Source organism: Quercus robur, chromosome 11 (assembly GCF_932294415.1).
Source record: "Quercus robur chromosome 11, dhQueRobu3.1, whole genome shotgun sequence".
Taxonomy (NCBI): Eukaryota; Viridiplantae; Streptophyta; class Magnoliopsida; order Fagales; family Fagaceae; genus Quercus; species Quercus robur.
Genome location: NC_065544.1, coordinates 13,236,183 through 13,250,195, shown reverse-complemented (window position 1 = coordinate 13,250,195; position 14,013 = coordinate 13,236,183). Strand labels below are relative to the sequence as shown.

At 33.0% G+C, this 14,013-nt stretch overlaps 1 protein-coding gene across 1 annotated transcript; it reads left to right on the top strand.

Moving 5' to 3' along the window:
* The first annotated feature begins 757 nt into the window (after positions 1-757).
* Positions 758-4,885, top strand: LOC126706473 (glycine-rich RNA-binding protein 4, mitochondrial). Its single transcript, XM_050405957.1, has 4 exons — positions 758-1,051; positions 4,130-4,198; positions 4,291-4,397; positions 4,515-4,885. Exons 1-4 carry the CDS (start codon positions 898-900, stop codon positions 4,656-4,658), a joined length of 474 nt encoding a protein of 157 aa, XP_050261914.1. The 5' UTR covers positions 758-897; the 3' UTR covers positions 4,659-4,885.
* Positions 4,886-14,013: the final 9,128 nt, after the last annotated feature.

Sequence of the window (14,013 nt, the reverse complement as noted above, 5' to 3'; positions counted from 1 at the left end):
AGAGTGAACCAGAAAAATAAATAAATAAATAAATAAAAATGAGGGAAAACTAGTAGAGATAGGCGCGAAAAGGGAAGCGGGTGGGAGGGAAAGTGATTAAACAAATTTTTTTTTTTTTTACAATTTTGTTATAGTGGGCTACTAGAGAAAGCAGTCCACTATAGCCGGATTGCAAATTTTATAGGATTTAAAAGTTTTGATGGAGCATGCTGTTTAACATTTATAGCATTTAGCATGCTAAAATTTAGCATTTATACCATTTAGCATTCTTAATGAGAATGCTCTTAGCAAAGGTGTAAAATACTATAAATGCTATAATTTAACATCAAATTTTAAAAAAGCACCATCCATCAAAGGTGTTAGATGTTATTAATTTTAACATCTAGCTACAGTGGGCTGCTATCTCTAGCAACCTACTGTAGCAAGATGCTAATAAAAAAAAAAGTTTGTTTAATGAAACACCATAGATGTAATTATTGATTTAAATGAATAAAGAATAAAAAAAGAATATTTCTTATCAAAAAATATATATTTAAATGAAGTGGTAAAATAATATAACTTTTGATATTTGGTATATTATAAAGTGAGTTGTTAAAATAAATAAAATAACTTTTTGAGACACTAAATGCTATATTTTATATCATTCTTGATGAGAATGCTTTAAGACTTATGGCAAAATATATATATATATATATATATATAGTTAATATGCAATGTAAAAAATTAACAAAATAAATAAATAAATTGTAAAACGTACCCAAGTTTTGGCAGTCCCAGAAACGCAGCGTTTCGAGCTTCCACAGCTTCTCATTCTTTCAGTCTCAGGTTTATGAGCTAGTGTCGAAGTGGAAGACCAAAGAGAGAGATACATTTGACATTGTTGTTGATCTCGAAACCATGTGGGCAACAACTACAACTGTCTCTTTCCCTTTTTACACAAAGGCGAAGCCACCAAATTCTCTATCTAGTTTTGCTACTAACAACCGCAACTCTCTGAAGCTCAAAGCATCTCTCTCTGACTATCCCCTTGCAAGCAGAATCATGGTCAGAAGTAAAGTCTATTTCTCTCTCTCTCTCTCTCTCTCTCTCTCTCTCTCTGTGTGTATATTTTGATTCATTTCTCATCTGGGTTTTCTTCCATTACAGTTAAATTTGAACCTTTTGGTTGATTTCTCATCTGGGTATTCTTTAATTCGTGGTATAATGCGTGGGTTTTTCTATTTGTTTGAGTTTAAGAGTTTGTTTTGTCTGTAAATTCTGTTGTTAGTATGAGTTTTTACATGTTTGTTTCTGTAAATTTCTTTAGTTAGTACTATAATTCATGAATTTCTGAGTTCGTTAAGTCCTTAGAGTATGTGGCTACTTAATTGTTTTCATCCTTGGGTTTCTCTAATTCTATATGCACAACTTTGGTTGAATAACCCATCTTGGTTTTCTTTAACGAGTGATAAAATGAATGAATTCTTGAGTTGATTTAGCATGAATTCTCTGTTATTTGTGCAATTATGTGTCTGAATTCTTCATTTTTACAAATGCTTTCTATTGTGTGATTGTGTTGATTATGTTCTAGTGAGTTTGGTTCCATAACTAGCCCTCCATCATGTGCTCTCTCTCTCTCTCTGTATGTGGATAAAGTGGTCTGTACTTAGAAATTTTGGGTTAAGAGGGGAGAGATAGGAGGAAGTCTCTAGGTGTATGCTTTTTGTAGATGATACAGTTTTAGTGGATGAATCTAGAAGTTGAGTTGATGACAAGTTAGAAATTTGGCTGGACTTTAGAATCTAAAGGCTTGTGGTTAATTAAGACTAAGAGTACATGAAATGTAAGTTTAGTAAAAGTTGAAACAAAGATGAGGGGGCAATAAGACATGATGGTTAAAGAATACCAAAGAGTGATAGTTTTCTAATATCTTGGATGAATAATTCATAAAGATGGAGAGACTAAAGAGGATGTGAATCATAGGGTAAAAGCAAGGAGGATAAAGTGGAGAAGCGCATCAAGAGTATTGTTTGATTGTAGAATACCTATTAATAAAAAATAAAAAATAAAAATACATGATACACGGTTTTGGCAGGTGGAGTCTTATTGATAAAATGAGGGCAGTTGAAATGAGAATATGTGGGAAGGTCGTTTGAGAAGGTTTGGTCATGTTCAGAGTATAGCGATTAATGTGCTAGTGAGTAAAAGTGGGTTGATTCAAGTTGAAGGGAAAAAAAGAGGTAGGGGGGAGACAAAAAATAACATCAATAGAAGTTGTTAAAAAAGGACATGTCAATTAAAAGTATCAAAGAGTATGACTTCAGATAGAACAAAATGATGGAAAAGAATACATGTGGCCAACCCTGATTAATCTGTTAATGAGACACAGCTGACCCAAAAGTTTTGGGAGTAAGGCTTGGTTGTTGTAAGAGAAGACCAATGGAAACTGCTCACTTCATAATGTTAGTTATGTTCTTGAAATTTCTCTTTTATTTATTTATTTTTTTTTTTTTTTTTTTGGATAGGTAAAGAAGACGGATGAATTCTTGAAATTTCTGAAAGTTCTAAGTTATTATTTAACTTGCAAAATAGTAGATTAATAACAATAAATAAGTAAATGAAATATGTAAATAATGCCAATGAGCTCTGGCTTAAGATATGGTCCACACAGAGGACTATTGTTCTTGAAATCAAATCTATCCCCATCAGATAGTCATGTTAGGTCAAGAAGTAGACTTCAGTGGTATCCAATCTCCAAAATTCAAGAGCCAACTATAGCATTTAATGCAAAGTATGAAATTGGTTTGGGATATCTAGACTTTTGCCAACTCAATTCAAACTACCTACTCTGGGAATGCAATTGTCTTAGATATAGTAGAGTTATTGGGGCAGGAGTTGAAAAAATTGAGGTTTCAGCTATTTGCATTGGTTTGGGAGAAGTTCCAATGATGTCCTTTAGTGAGACCTCTTTATCAGTCTACGTGTGTCTTGCATGTCATCAGTCCTCCATGACATTTTATTCAACTGCAGATGCCAAACCATGTCATTTTATTCAACTGCAGCATCACTTGACATTTAAAGTGTCGATTGTGAGTAGAGCTGGACAGAGGGATCAAATTGACAACTTCGTACAACTTTATTGACATTACTAAAATTGGAACGATCCCAACTTTAGTGAGTTAATCCCTTATGTTGCCTCAATTACTGTTGGATATATATATATATATATATTTTTGGATAAGTTACTGTTGGAATTTTACATCAACATCATTAATAAAAAGGAAATTGGTTATTGTGAAATTGGCAATGGCTGCATGATTTTTCCACTTGTAATTAAATGTGTAGCACACATGCAATGTGTAACATAGATGAAGGTTGTTGCCACTTTTGTTTTGTGTACAAACTAGCTTGAAATTCAATGTTTATGCTTATAGTTGGTTACATTTGAGGTTATAAAGTGACACCTCATCAGCTTTTCTAATCAGTTAATTTCAATGTTACAAAATGCTCTCCGGTTGAGATTTCAAACGCTATATGTACTAATCCTTGTAATTTCTATATATTTTCCTTTAAAATTTTAACTTCCAATATGATGTTTTCAATAAATCTCCCCCCCCCTCCCCCCCCCCCCCCCCCTCCCCCCACCCCCCCAACACAAAAAAAAAAAAAATCAAGTATCACCTTTGTTACCGCACTAGTGGTTGATTACTTGAGCTTTGTGAATCAAATTTGACCGATTGTCGAACTCTTTAGATGCAGTCAGTGATTTCTGTTAACTGATTACAGATTACCTGGGCATTGGGTGAATGAGCACAGAGCCTACGGAGGCAATTGTGGGCTCTGGATAACTTTTCTGAATCTCTCTAGAAAGAAATACCAAAAGGGATTGTTTGATTTTTCTTTTTTTTGATAAGTAAAACAGAGATTGTTTGCTTTACAGGACCCATGCTCCGTAGCATGTTGAAGTGACTACAATACCATAAATATACTAATAGAAAGTCCTAAAATTTAAAAATTCCATTGTTTTTTCATTTCTTGAAGAACACAAATAAAATTGGTCAATTGCTTTTTGAATGCGATACTCATCTAAAATCCCTTGTTTACTTAGCCCTCTTCTTGCAAGTTCTAATTCTGTATATTTACAGTGCAGATTTACCATATTCAACCAATGAAAGTAGTTTGCAACAGCAATTTTCAAATTTTGGCCAGATAGCTGAAGGTAAATGTCATATTAGGAGTTTGGTATGTTTTAAACTTTCTTCCTGCCCCGCATTTGTTTCACTATGCTACTGTATTTACCATATCTGGCAGTGAAACTAGTCAAGAATGGAGCCACAAACAGGTCAAAAGGCTTTGCATTTATTCAATATACTTGTCAAGAAGATGCCATGCTTGCCCTAGAGAATATGGATAACAAGGTTCTACTTTGCCTCCTCCCTCTTGTTTTTCTGGATATATTAACCTCAAAGATTTGCCTACAATAAGAAACATATATTATATATCAAGTTAAGAGACTAATGTGATCTTTTTGTCAGAACTTTGATGGCAGGGTGATTTATGTAGAGCTAGCAAAGCCTGGGGGTGATGCCTCTAAAGGATACCTGAGAACCTTGGGACCGCCAAAGGTGCCGCATTTGCATTTGCAGGAGCAGGATGAGGTGCCGGATTGCTGGTACTAATCATTTGCTTTTGATCTAAATCAAGAAAATAGGATAGGTGACAAAATGGGGGTGGAGTTACAATGGAGCATTGCTATTCAAGTAGATCTGGACAATATGATCAATGTAACTGATAATGCCTGTGATTTACCAATGGCATTGGTTCTAATCAAGAGAATATGATCAAACACTCTCCGAGCACTTGGTAGCCTCAATAAATAATTACATCACTATATTTTACACTATAATCTGTGATCTCTGCGAACCAGAAAGCCATGCTTTGTTGCCTCAAAAAAGAGGAGACATAATACTGAGATAAAAAAGATGAATAAAGATTTACATGAATTTTTGTTGCAGGTACGCAAAGGTGACATTATAAAAGGTCTCTTTTACTCACATGATCACTAAATAATCTTGATTGATTATGTGACTAATAAATACATTATATGTTTTAAAAACACAAGTTAATGATCGCCAAATAATGGTTTAGAGAATTTTCTTCATACTGTTTTTTTTTTTTTTTTTTTTTTTTTTTTTTTTTTTTTCTTTCGGAAGATAGTCTCGTGAACAATAACATAGTGGGTTGGAGTGTCCTTTAACTTAGTTGGAAGAAAACTTTGGGTTTTTTTGGCTGGAAAAAAAAGGGAGAGGGTGGAAAACTTAGAAGAGAAAATGGTGGGGTGTATTTCTTCCTGGGTCTACAATTTTTTTTCTCTACAAATCAGAAAGAAAATATAGCAAGAAACTTCCCCTAATTGGAAAATGAGGCAAGTTTTTACTCCAAAACTTGTTAACATGGATGAGGGCATAATTGTAAGTTCACACATGCCATCTTTTCATCTTTTTTATCCTCCCTACCTATAACACATAAGAAGGAAAATAATAATAGTATTTTTTTTTTATTTAATCTCAATTTTCTATCTGCCTATATTATCCATCCTTCCAATTTTCGCTCATCCTAACCAAATGAATCATTTGGGCCTAATGCTCCAATGTCAATGTCAAGCAATCACCCATATTGGGTTAAAAAGATTTTAACATAGGTGCAACTCAACTTCTTTAGGTTTTTGTCCCCTTAGCTTGAGTATCTCCAATTAGTAGGATTTGTGTTTGACATGAACGGTTTATTGTTAAATAAATATTAATTTGTTGAAGCAGTTTATCACATGAGCGGACCTTGAAGGCTTGAACTATAAATACTTGCGAAAAGAAAGAAACAACACCAAAATCTAATTGTTAATCTCACTAGCTATTAACCCGTGCTTCGCACGGTTTTTTCATTTATAAATTAATTGTTAACTCGTACCATGTACATGCATATAAAATGGTCACTGCAACAACCTTCTGAAACTAGTTAGTTTAACCTCAAAAGACCATTTACCAAGTTCTTCTACAACTCACTTTATAATCAATTAATCACGGTTCTTCACTTTCTTGAGTAGTTCTCAAGTGGGTTGAATCAATTCATAACTATAAGTGCTTTTTGAATAGTTCATGGATTATGGATCATGTAACGTTTTAAATCCTTAAATAAAAGTTTAGCACACTAAACTAAATGATGAATTCTATAAAACTTTTTTTTTACCTCTCACTGAATGGAACTACTGTAAACAGTGGCGGAGTCAAGATTTTAGGTTAGGGGGGGCAAGATCAAAAGAGAGTAAAATTAATTTGAAAAAGTATTAAGTGATATTAATAATAAAATAAATTAACAACTATATGCAAATGTAATTGTCATATACAATTAAAATTTGGGTTTGTAAAAAAAAACTTGGGTTTGAGACTGAAAAATGTTGGTGTGGAAAGAAAAAATTGCTATACGTAATAGAGGTGCTATGAGTAGTTCTAGACCATAAATTATTTCACAATGTTTTTGCCAAAACTTTGATATGGCAGACTATGAGTGATTAACAAATACTAACATATAAACTCACAATTTTTTTTTCAACAATCACACTCTGCCATGCAAGTTGTAACAAAAAGTTGTGAAAAATTTTGTGATCCTTAACTTTTTTGAGGTGCTATAATGACTAGTGAGTGAAAGTAGGTTTTTTTTTTTTTTTTTTTTTTCATAATTCTATTCAACAAAATAGTGGTGGAGAAGTAGGTTGTACAAGTAGTTTTATTTTTTTATAATATTATTATAAGGTAGGACCCATTACTTTTTAAAAAAGAGTTGCAGTGACCCCCAATGTGAAATTGTTTTCCTACAATGAACTAATACACAGTACAAGTACAATATGTATGTAAAAAAACTGATTGTCTTTGTGTATGCAAAATAAGACATTGTACTATATATTACTTGAGAATTTTTGGAGCATCAGGGGGGGCATATGCCCCCCCTCGCCCCCCCTTCCCTCTGCCCCTGACTGTAAAACAACATGAACAAAATATAACAAAACAAAATATTCACATTCATCATACCTTAGGGCTTGAGCGACTTCCACAATGAAGTTGACGGGGGAAAAATAGCAATTTCAAATTATTTGCTAAAGCTATATACCTATTATTGATACTCTTATTTACTCAATTGTGTTAGGCCCTTATTGTGTATGGTGATGTCATTAGATTGGGAATCACCAACACAGACAGAGAGAATAAAATTATGTAATGTGACAATGAATGAGGAGTCCCAGTATTTATAGACTCCTAATGTCTCTTGGGAATAAAAGATATGTCTATCTACCAAGAGATACATCTTATCTAAAAGACACACTACTTCTATAAATAACTAACTTTAACGCTTAATTAATTCTCTGCTGGTGGTCGGTGAAGCAACACCGTCCACCAAGTGGGTGTTATTATATAGGTGAGGGTGTACCATATTATGGTGTGATCACTTATCACTATTATATGCTAACATCTCCCACTTGATTGCACCATAATAAATGGTGTTAGCTACAATCAACATATACTATAATGTCACCACAGTATTGCCCTATGTTGATTCTCATCTGTGTCTTTCATAGATCGGCATTAGTGTCTGACTCTAGCAAAAATTGTGTACGCATCTTGTCATGTACCACTAATCTCACCCTTCGCTATATACCACTCCTGTAGTATATTCCGGATGTCTTATCATTTACCATTATTTCAAATGAATGGCATATAACATGTGAAACGCTTGTTACCACACGCAGTTGGAAATCTTAATCCACACCCGCATCGCCAATCGACGTCCTTCAACGACACATATTAGACATGTGTTGACCTACACTGAATCGTTTAATGCTTCCTCTAAGCTAGTATCCTGAAGGTTTTCTCATACGACTTCAACGATTTTTTTTATTGTACAAGTTGTATTATGTATGATGCACATTAGTGGACTTTACATTCATACACCAATTTCTTATACAGGACTATTCTACTTGATATTGACCAATTATGTCCCTAAAGCAAAAGTTGCATAGCCATGTTCTCCGGGCGTCCCCAATCCTTCCATCTATCCAAATACATGTAGTATACCATCTAGGTTTTTGGATTCACAAGTCCCATATTTTTTTACATGTACTTTAAATTTATCTAGAGTCAATCCTTTGGTCATAGGATCGGTCACCATCTCGCTTGAGGGGATAAATCGGACTTGTATTTCACCCCTTTCCATCATATCTTGAATATAGTGATAATTTGTTTCGATGTGTTTGCCTTTAGAGCTTTTTGCTCCACTTTTTATCAACGAGATAGCAGATTTATTGTCACAAAACACATCAATTGGTCTATTTGGTATACCTAATTTTAAACTGTCGACAAATCACTTAATCCAGACTGCTTCGCTTACGGATGTGCTGCAAGATATGTATTCTGCCTCCATGGTATGTTTTGTAACACAAACGTGTTTCTTACTTAACCAAGAGACAACTATTCCACCAAATAGGAATACATGACCACTAGTAGATTTTCTATCATCTACGTCTCCTGCAAAATTAGCATCTGTATATCCTATTGTTTCTAGATCACTAATTCCAAAACATAATTTCATACCTTTGGTGCCCTGGAGATATCTAAAAATTCTTTTGACTGCCTGCCAATGTGCCCTTCTAGGATTAGATTGATATCTACTTACCAATCCTACTGCATGACAAATGTTTGGCCTTATGCTTGTCATTGCATACATTAAATTGCCCACAGCTTGGGCATATGGGACTTTTTCCATAAATTCTTGCTCTTCTTTATCCTTAGGGCGCATATTCTTACTTAATACAGTTCCTTTATTTACAGGTGTACTCAAAACTTTTGATTCTGCCATATTAAATTTCTTAAGTACTTCTCCAAATAGTTTTCTTGATCCAGATATAATAATTTTGTATTTCTATTTCTAGTTATTTTAATTTCTAATACATACGTAGTAGGACCCATATCTTTCATTTCAAATCTTGATGATAGGAAAGATTTTGTCTTTGACATCATGTCTAGGCTATTTCCAGATAATAATATATCATCAACATATAATGATAATATTGTTAACTTATCGTAGCATCTCCATATGTAAACACAGTGATCTAGTGGACTCATCTCAAAACCAATCTCTAATATTGCTTGGTAGAACTTTAAATACCATTGTTTAGAAGATTGTTTGAGTCCATACAAGGATCTTTTTAATTTATAAACTTTATCTCCATGTCTTTTTATTTCAAAACCCTCTAGTTGTAACATGAATATATCTTCTTTTAATTCACCATTAAGAAAAGCTATCTTGACATCCAATTGATGCAACTAAATTCATTCTTGCTACAACAGACATAATTATTCTATTTTAAGTAAATTTAGCTATTGGTAAATAAGTATCAACAAAATCTACACCAAGTTGTTAATTAAAACCTTTAGCCACCAATCTTACTTTATATTTATCTAAACTACTGTTAGCCTTAAATTTCTTTCTTAGAACCCATTTATAGCCAATGGCCTTTCTTCCATTTGGTAAAGATGTTAATTCCTAGACATCATTTTTCTTGATGGATTCTAATTCATCTATCATATCATCTTACCATTGTTTTGAATCAGTGCGTGCCATTGCTTGTTCATAATTAGTTGGGTCCTCACTTAAATTTTCCTTTATGTTATATAAATGATAGTCTTTAAGCATAGTTGGCAGCCGTCTAATCCTTTTACTCCCACTGTTCTTAGGATCAAAGGTTTGTTAATCTAGTACCAATTTATCTGATGTTCTTATGCTCCCACTTTCAGAAGCATCCTTATAATGATCTTGTGTTTTATTATCAAGGTCTTCTTGTAGGTGTAATTTGATTGGTGCTTTCAAGGAAAATAGCATCTCTACTTTCTATTAATTCCTTTTCTTGATTATAAAATCTATAACCACTACCGTTTTGAACATATCTAATAAATTTGCACTCCCACGTCTTCCTTTTTAATTTATCTCTTAATAGTTTTGGTATTAGTACATGGGCTTTGCATCCCCTTCCCTTTTACAGAACTCATCAAAGACTTTATATTCACCACCTCTATCATTATTTATACTTTTAATTGGTCGTCCTAATTGTTTTTTCTACTTTAGTTTTATAATTTTAAAATTTTTCAAGTGCTTCAAATTTGTGTTTGAGTAGATATACATATCCATATCGAGAATAATCATCAAAAAAGGTGATGAAGTATTCCATTCCTTTGTGTGTTTCGGTTCTCAAAGGTCCACAAATATCTAAGTGGATTAGTTCTAATAACTCTAAAGATTGCCAATGTTTAGTGAAAGGTTTCGCTATCATCTTTCCTTTGATACATGATTCACATACATCAAAATTTTCAATGTTTAAATTAGGTAATATACCATTTTTACTCATTCTTTCTATTTTATTTTTACTTATATGTCCTAATCGAAGATGCCATAAATAAGAAGAATCTGACACAATAGAATAATAGCAAATTGAATCTTTATTAAAAATATTATTGACAAGTGCATACATATCATCAATTCCCACTCCTTTGAGTTTTATATTACCCTTACAAATGGTCACACAACCAGACTTCAACCTAATTTCATAACCTTTTTTATCTAGTACAGAAACAGAAATGAGATTCCTACGAACATCTGGTACATATATTACATTATTTAAAATTACAGCAATACCATTAATAGGTAATCTACAGTTTCCTTCACCTAATACATCACTATAAGTATTATTTCCCATATAGACTTTTTGTCCTCCTAACTTCTTTTCCCTCAGATCAATGAATAATTCTTTACTTCTTGCTCTATGTCGAGTCACGGCTATATCGATCCACCAATTGTCTGATAATGGCTCAATTATCATTGCTTCAAAAATGGTCATTATTATTTGCTTTGTTCCATTGTTTTTGTTATTATTATAATTAGGACAATTTTTCCTAATATGATCAAATCTTCCACAATGATAACAAGCATTTTTTGGTCTTCCATTGTTTCTTTGCTTATTTGGCCATCTTTTTTGGAATTTTCTTTTCTTATATGGAAATGATGTATTTTTTCATTGTCTCTTAAGAGGTCTGATTTAGGAACTGTTTGAGTCATCAACAAATTGTGAGTGTGGTAACTATATGACCCCAAGATGGTGGAAGGCTATTTAAAATGGTTGTTACTTGCATTTTTTCCGACACAGGATTATTTGCATTGGCCAATTCTTTGGCTAAAAGTTCCATGGTATTAATATGATCACCTATATAATCACCTTCATTCATTCGTGTACTATTAAATTTATCCAACAATAATTGTACATGTGTGTCAGATCTTGGTCCATATTTAGCTTCTAATGCTTCCATCAATTCCTTTGCAGTTTCTTTATTTTCAAATAAAGGTAGTATATTATCTTTTATATGGTGTAACATAGAAGCTTTAGCAAGTGAGTCATCCACTTCCCAATTATATTTGGCTTTAATTCCCTCATTATCAATTTTATTTATTGGTATGTGTTTTGTTGTTGACAATGTTTATAAAGTCATCTCATGCATCAATAAATATTTTATATGACGTTTCCATGATCGGAAATTAATGCCATTGAGAACTTCAATGTGATTAGAATCAAATGAGGTTTTTATTGTTATTGTAAAGTAAATATACCACCCAAGAAATATATTGAAAATGTGTTTAACATAATAACAAAATAAAACTAATAAACACAACAAACTCTTTATCATATAAGCAAATTAAGTACAATAAAAATACTTATATTGTCTTTGTTAAATATAAACACACCAAATTGAAAAATAAAACTAAAAAGTAAAATAAAACACACTTACATATAAGCACACTATTTAAAAGTAAATAATAAAACTATTATATATAACGACGATTATAGTCATTCATGTGTCCTTTCCAATATATTCTTCTTGGGTTTTGCCATAGATATCCTCTAAATGCTTCTACATACCTTCTCTTGTATTGTGGGGATCTCAAATTGTGTCTTTGTCTTGTGGACTTAGATGACTCTCCTTTTTCAAATTTGCTAAAATTTCTTTTCCTTTTGTAATGAGGATTGGGAATACCTTTGACTTGTTTACCTTTTGGATTTTTGTCAATTTGTGCTTGAAACTGTGAATGAACTTCTTTGTAATAATTAGGCGAAATGCACATTTTGGTCCCTACATTTTCACACGATTCCCACTTTGGTCCCTAAATTTTATTTTTACCGCGTTTAGTCCCTGTTTAGAAAAACGCCTTCTGTTTTAGTCCTTTCCGTCAATGCCGTTAGGGCACTGACCTACGTGACAAACGGAATTATTAAAATAATAAAAAAAAAATTATTTTGTCATTAAAAAATGACAAGTCAACATTTAAATTTAAAAAAATAATTTATTAAATTTAACTAAATAAAAAAATAAAAAACAGAAAAAAAAATCACATTAATTAAGATTGAAGTGTGTCTTGAGCAAGAACAACAAGAACATAAACTCAGATCTAAGAACACAAAATTAAAATCCAAAAATCACAAACCCAAAAAATAAGAACATCAAATTAAACCTGAACAAGGAATTAAACATGAAAACAAACACAAAACACAAACCCAAAAAATTAAAATAAAACCAGCACAACACTCCCACTCTTATTTTATACTTCTTTTTCTTCGTTCTTTCTAGATCCATTACTCTCTCTATTTGAATAAAAACAGTTTTTATTCTCACAACTCTCTCTCCGAACTCAGTTCTCTCCTCCTTCCTCTCTCTCTTCTCTCTCCCGATGGATGTGATCCGGCGATGGTTCTGGTCCGACGATGGTTCTGGTTCGGCAATGGTGGTCCGATAGTCATGCGTCCGATGTGGTCTGATGGTCTCCCTCTGTTCTCTGTTCTTTGTTCTCTCTTCGTGGGTCTGCGTGGATCGAAGGAGTCGTGGGTCAAAGTGTGGGTTTTTGGTTTGGGGCATGGATCGAAGCAGTCGTGAGCGTGGATCGAAGGGTGGGTCTGATTGTTCGTGGGTCATCCTCCGCCGGGTTCCACTCCTTTAATCGAATTTGGGTCAGGGTGGTGGTGGTTGGTGGTTTCGATCTGGGTTTGGTTTGTGGCTTGCTTCGTGGTTTGGTTTGTGATTTATTGGTGGGTTTTTCTAAGTTCCGATCTGACTAATGCTTGATTCATTTGTGGTTTGGTTGATGGGTTTTTCTAAGTTTGAGATTTTTTTGTTTGGATTGGTTGTGATGTATTTTTGGATTGATTTGGTAGTTTGGAGTTTTAGGATTTGATGATTTTGCTGGGTTGAGAAAATGGTGATTTTAAAAATTTTAATTTTTGAATTTTAATTTCTGGGTTTGTTTACTTAAATCTGGGTTTGTGTTCTTGTTCAAGACATACTTAGATCTCAATTCATATGATTTTTAGTTTTTAATTCTGTTTTTAATTTTTTTTATTTAGTTAAAATTAATAAATTATTTTTTTAAATTTAAATGCTGACTTGGCATTTTTAATGAGAAAATAAATTTTTTTATTATTATTTTAATAATTCCATTTGCCACGTAGGTCAGTACCCTAACGGCACTGACGGAAAGGACTAAAAAAGAAGGCGTTTTTCTAAACAAGGACTAAAAGCAGTAAAAATAAAATTTAAGAACCAAAGTGGGAATCGTGTGAAAATGTAGAGACCAAAATATGCTTTTCGCCTAATAATTGTTGTTGTTGTAACTATTTTCAAAGGCAAGAGAATCCAATTTTTTATTCAAGTTTAGAGACTCAGGACAACCACAAATTGGACTCCAAGTGGGCCTTGATTGTGGGCTTGATTCAAGACTTGAATCACTCCAAGTCTTAATAGCTTTGCGAAGTGGACTCGATAGTGGAGTTGGAGGCCTTATAGGCTTCCTGGCTGTTGCTCTAAGAGCATTCACATCAGACCATCTAAAGTCTTCTAAAATAGATCTACAGTGCAAATTTTACACATTTTGGCCAAAAAACATCCCACA

What these genes read in the sequence shown, in the direction of transcription:
- LOC126706473 (XM_050405957.1), top strand. Translation starts at nt 898, where the DNA reads ATGTGGGCAACAACTACAACTGTCTCTTTCCCTTTTTACACAAAGGCG. An exon ending in AAGCAGAATCATGGTCAGAA is followed by an intron (nt 1,052 to 4,129) that starts GTAAAGTCTATT and finishes TTTACAGTGCAG; the next exon opens with ATTTACCATATTCAACCAAT. An exon ending in TTTTGGCCAGATAGCTGAAG is followed by an intron (nt 4,199 to 4,290) that starts GTAAATGTCATA and finishes CATATCTGGCAG; the next exon opens with TGAAACTAGTCAAGAATGGA.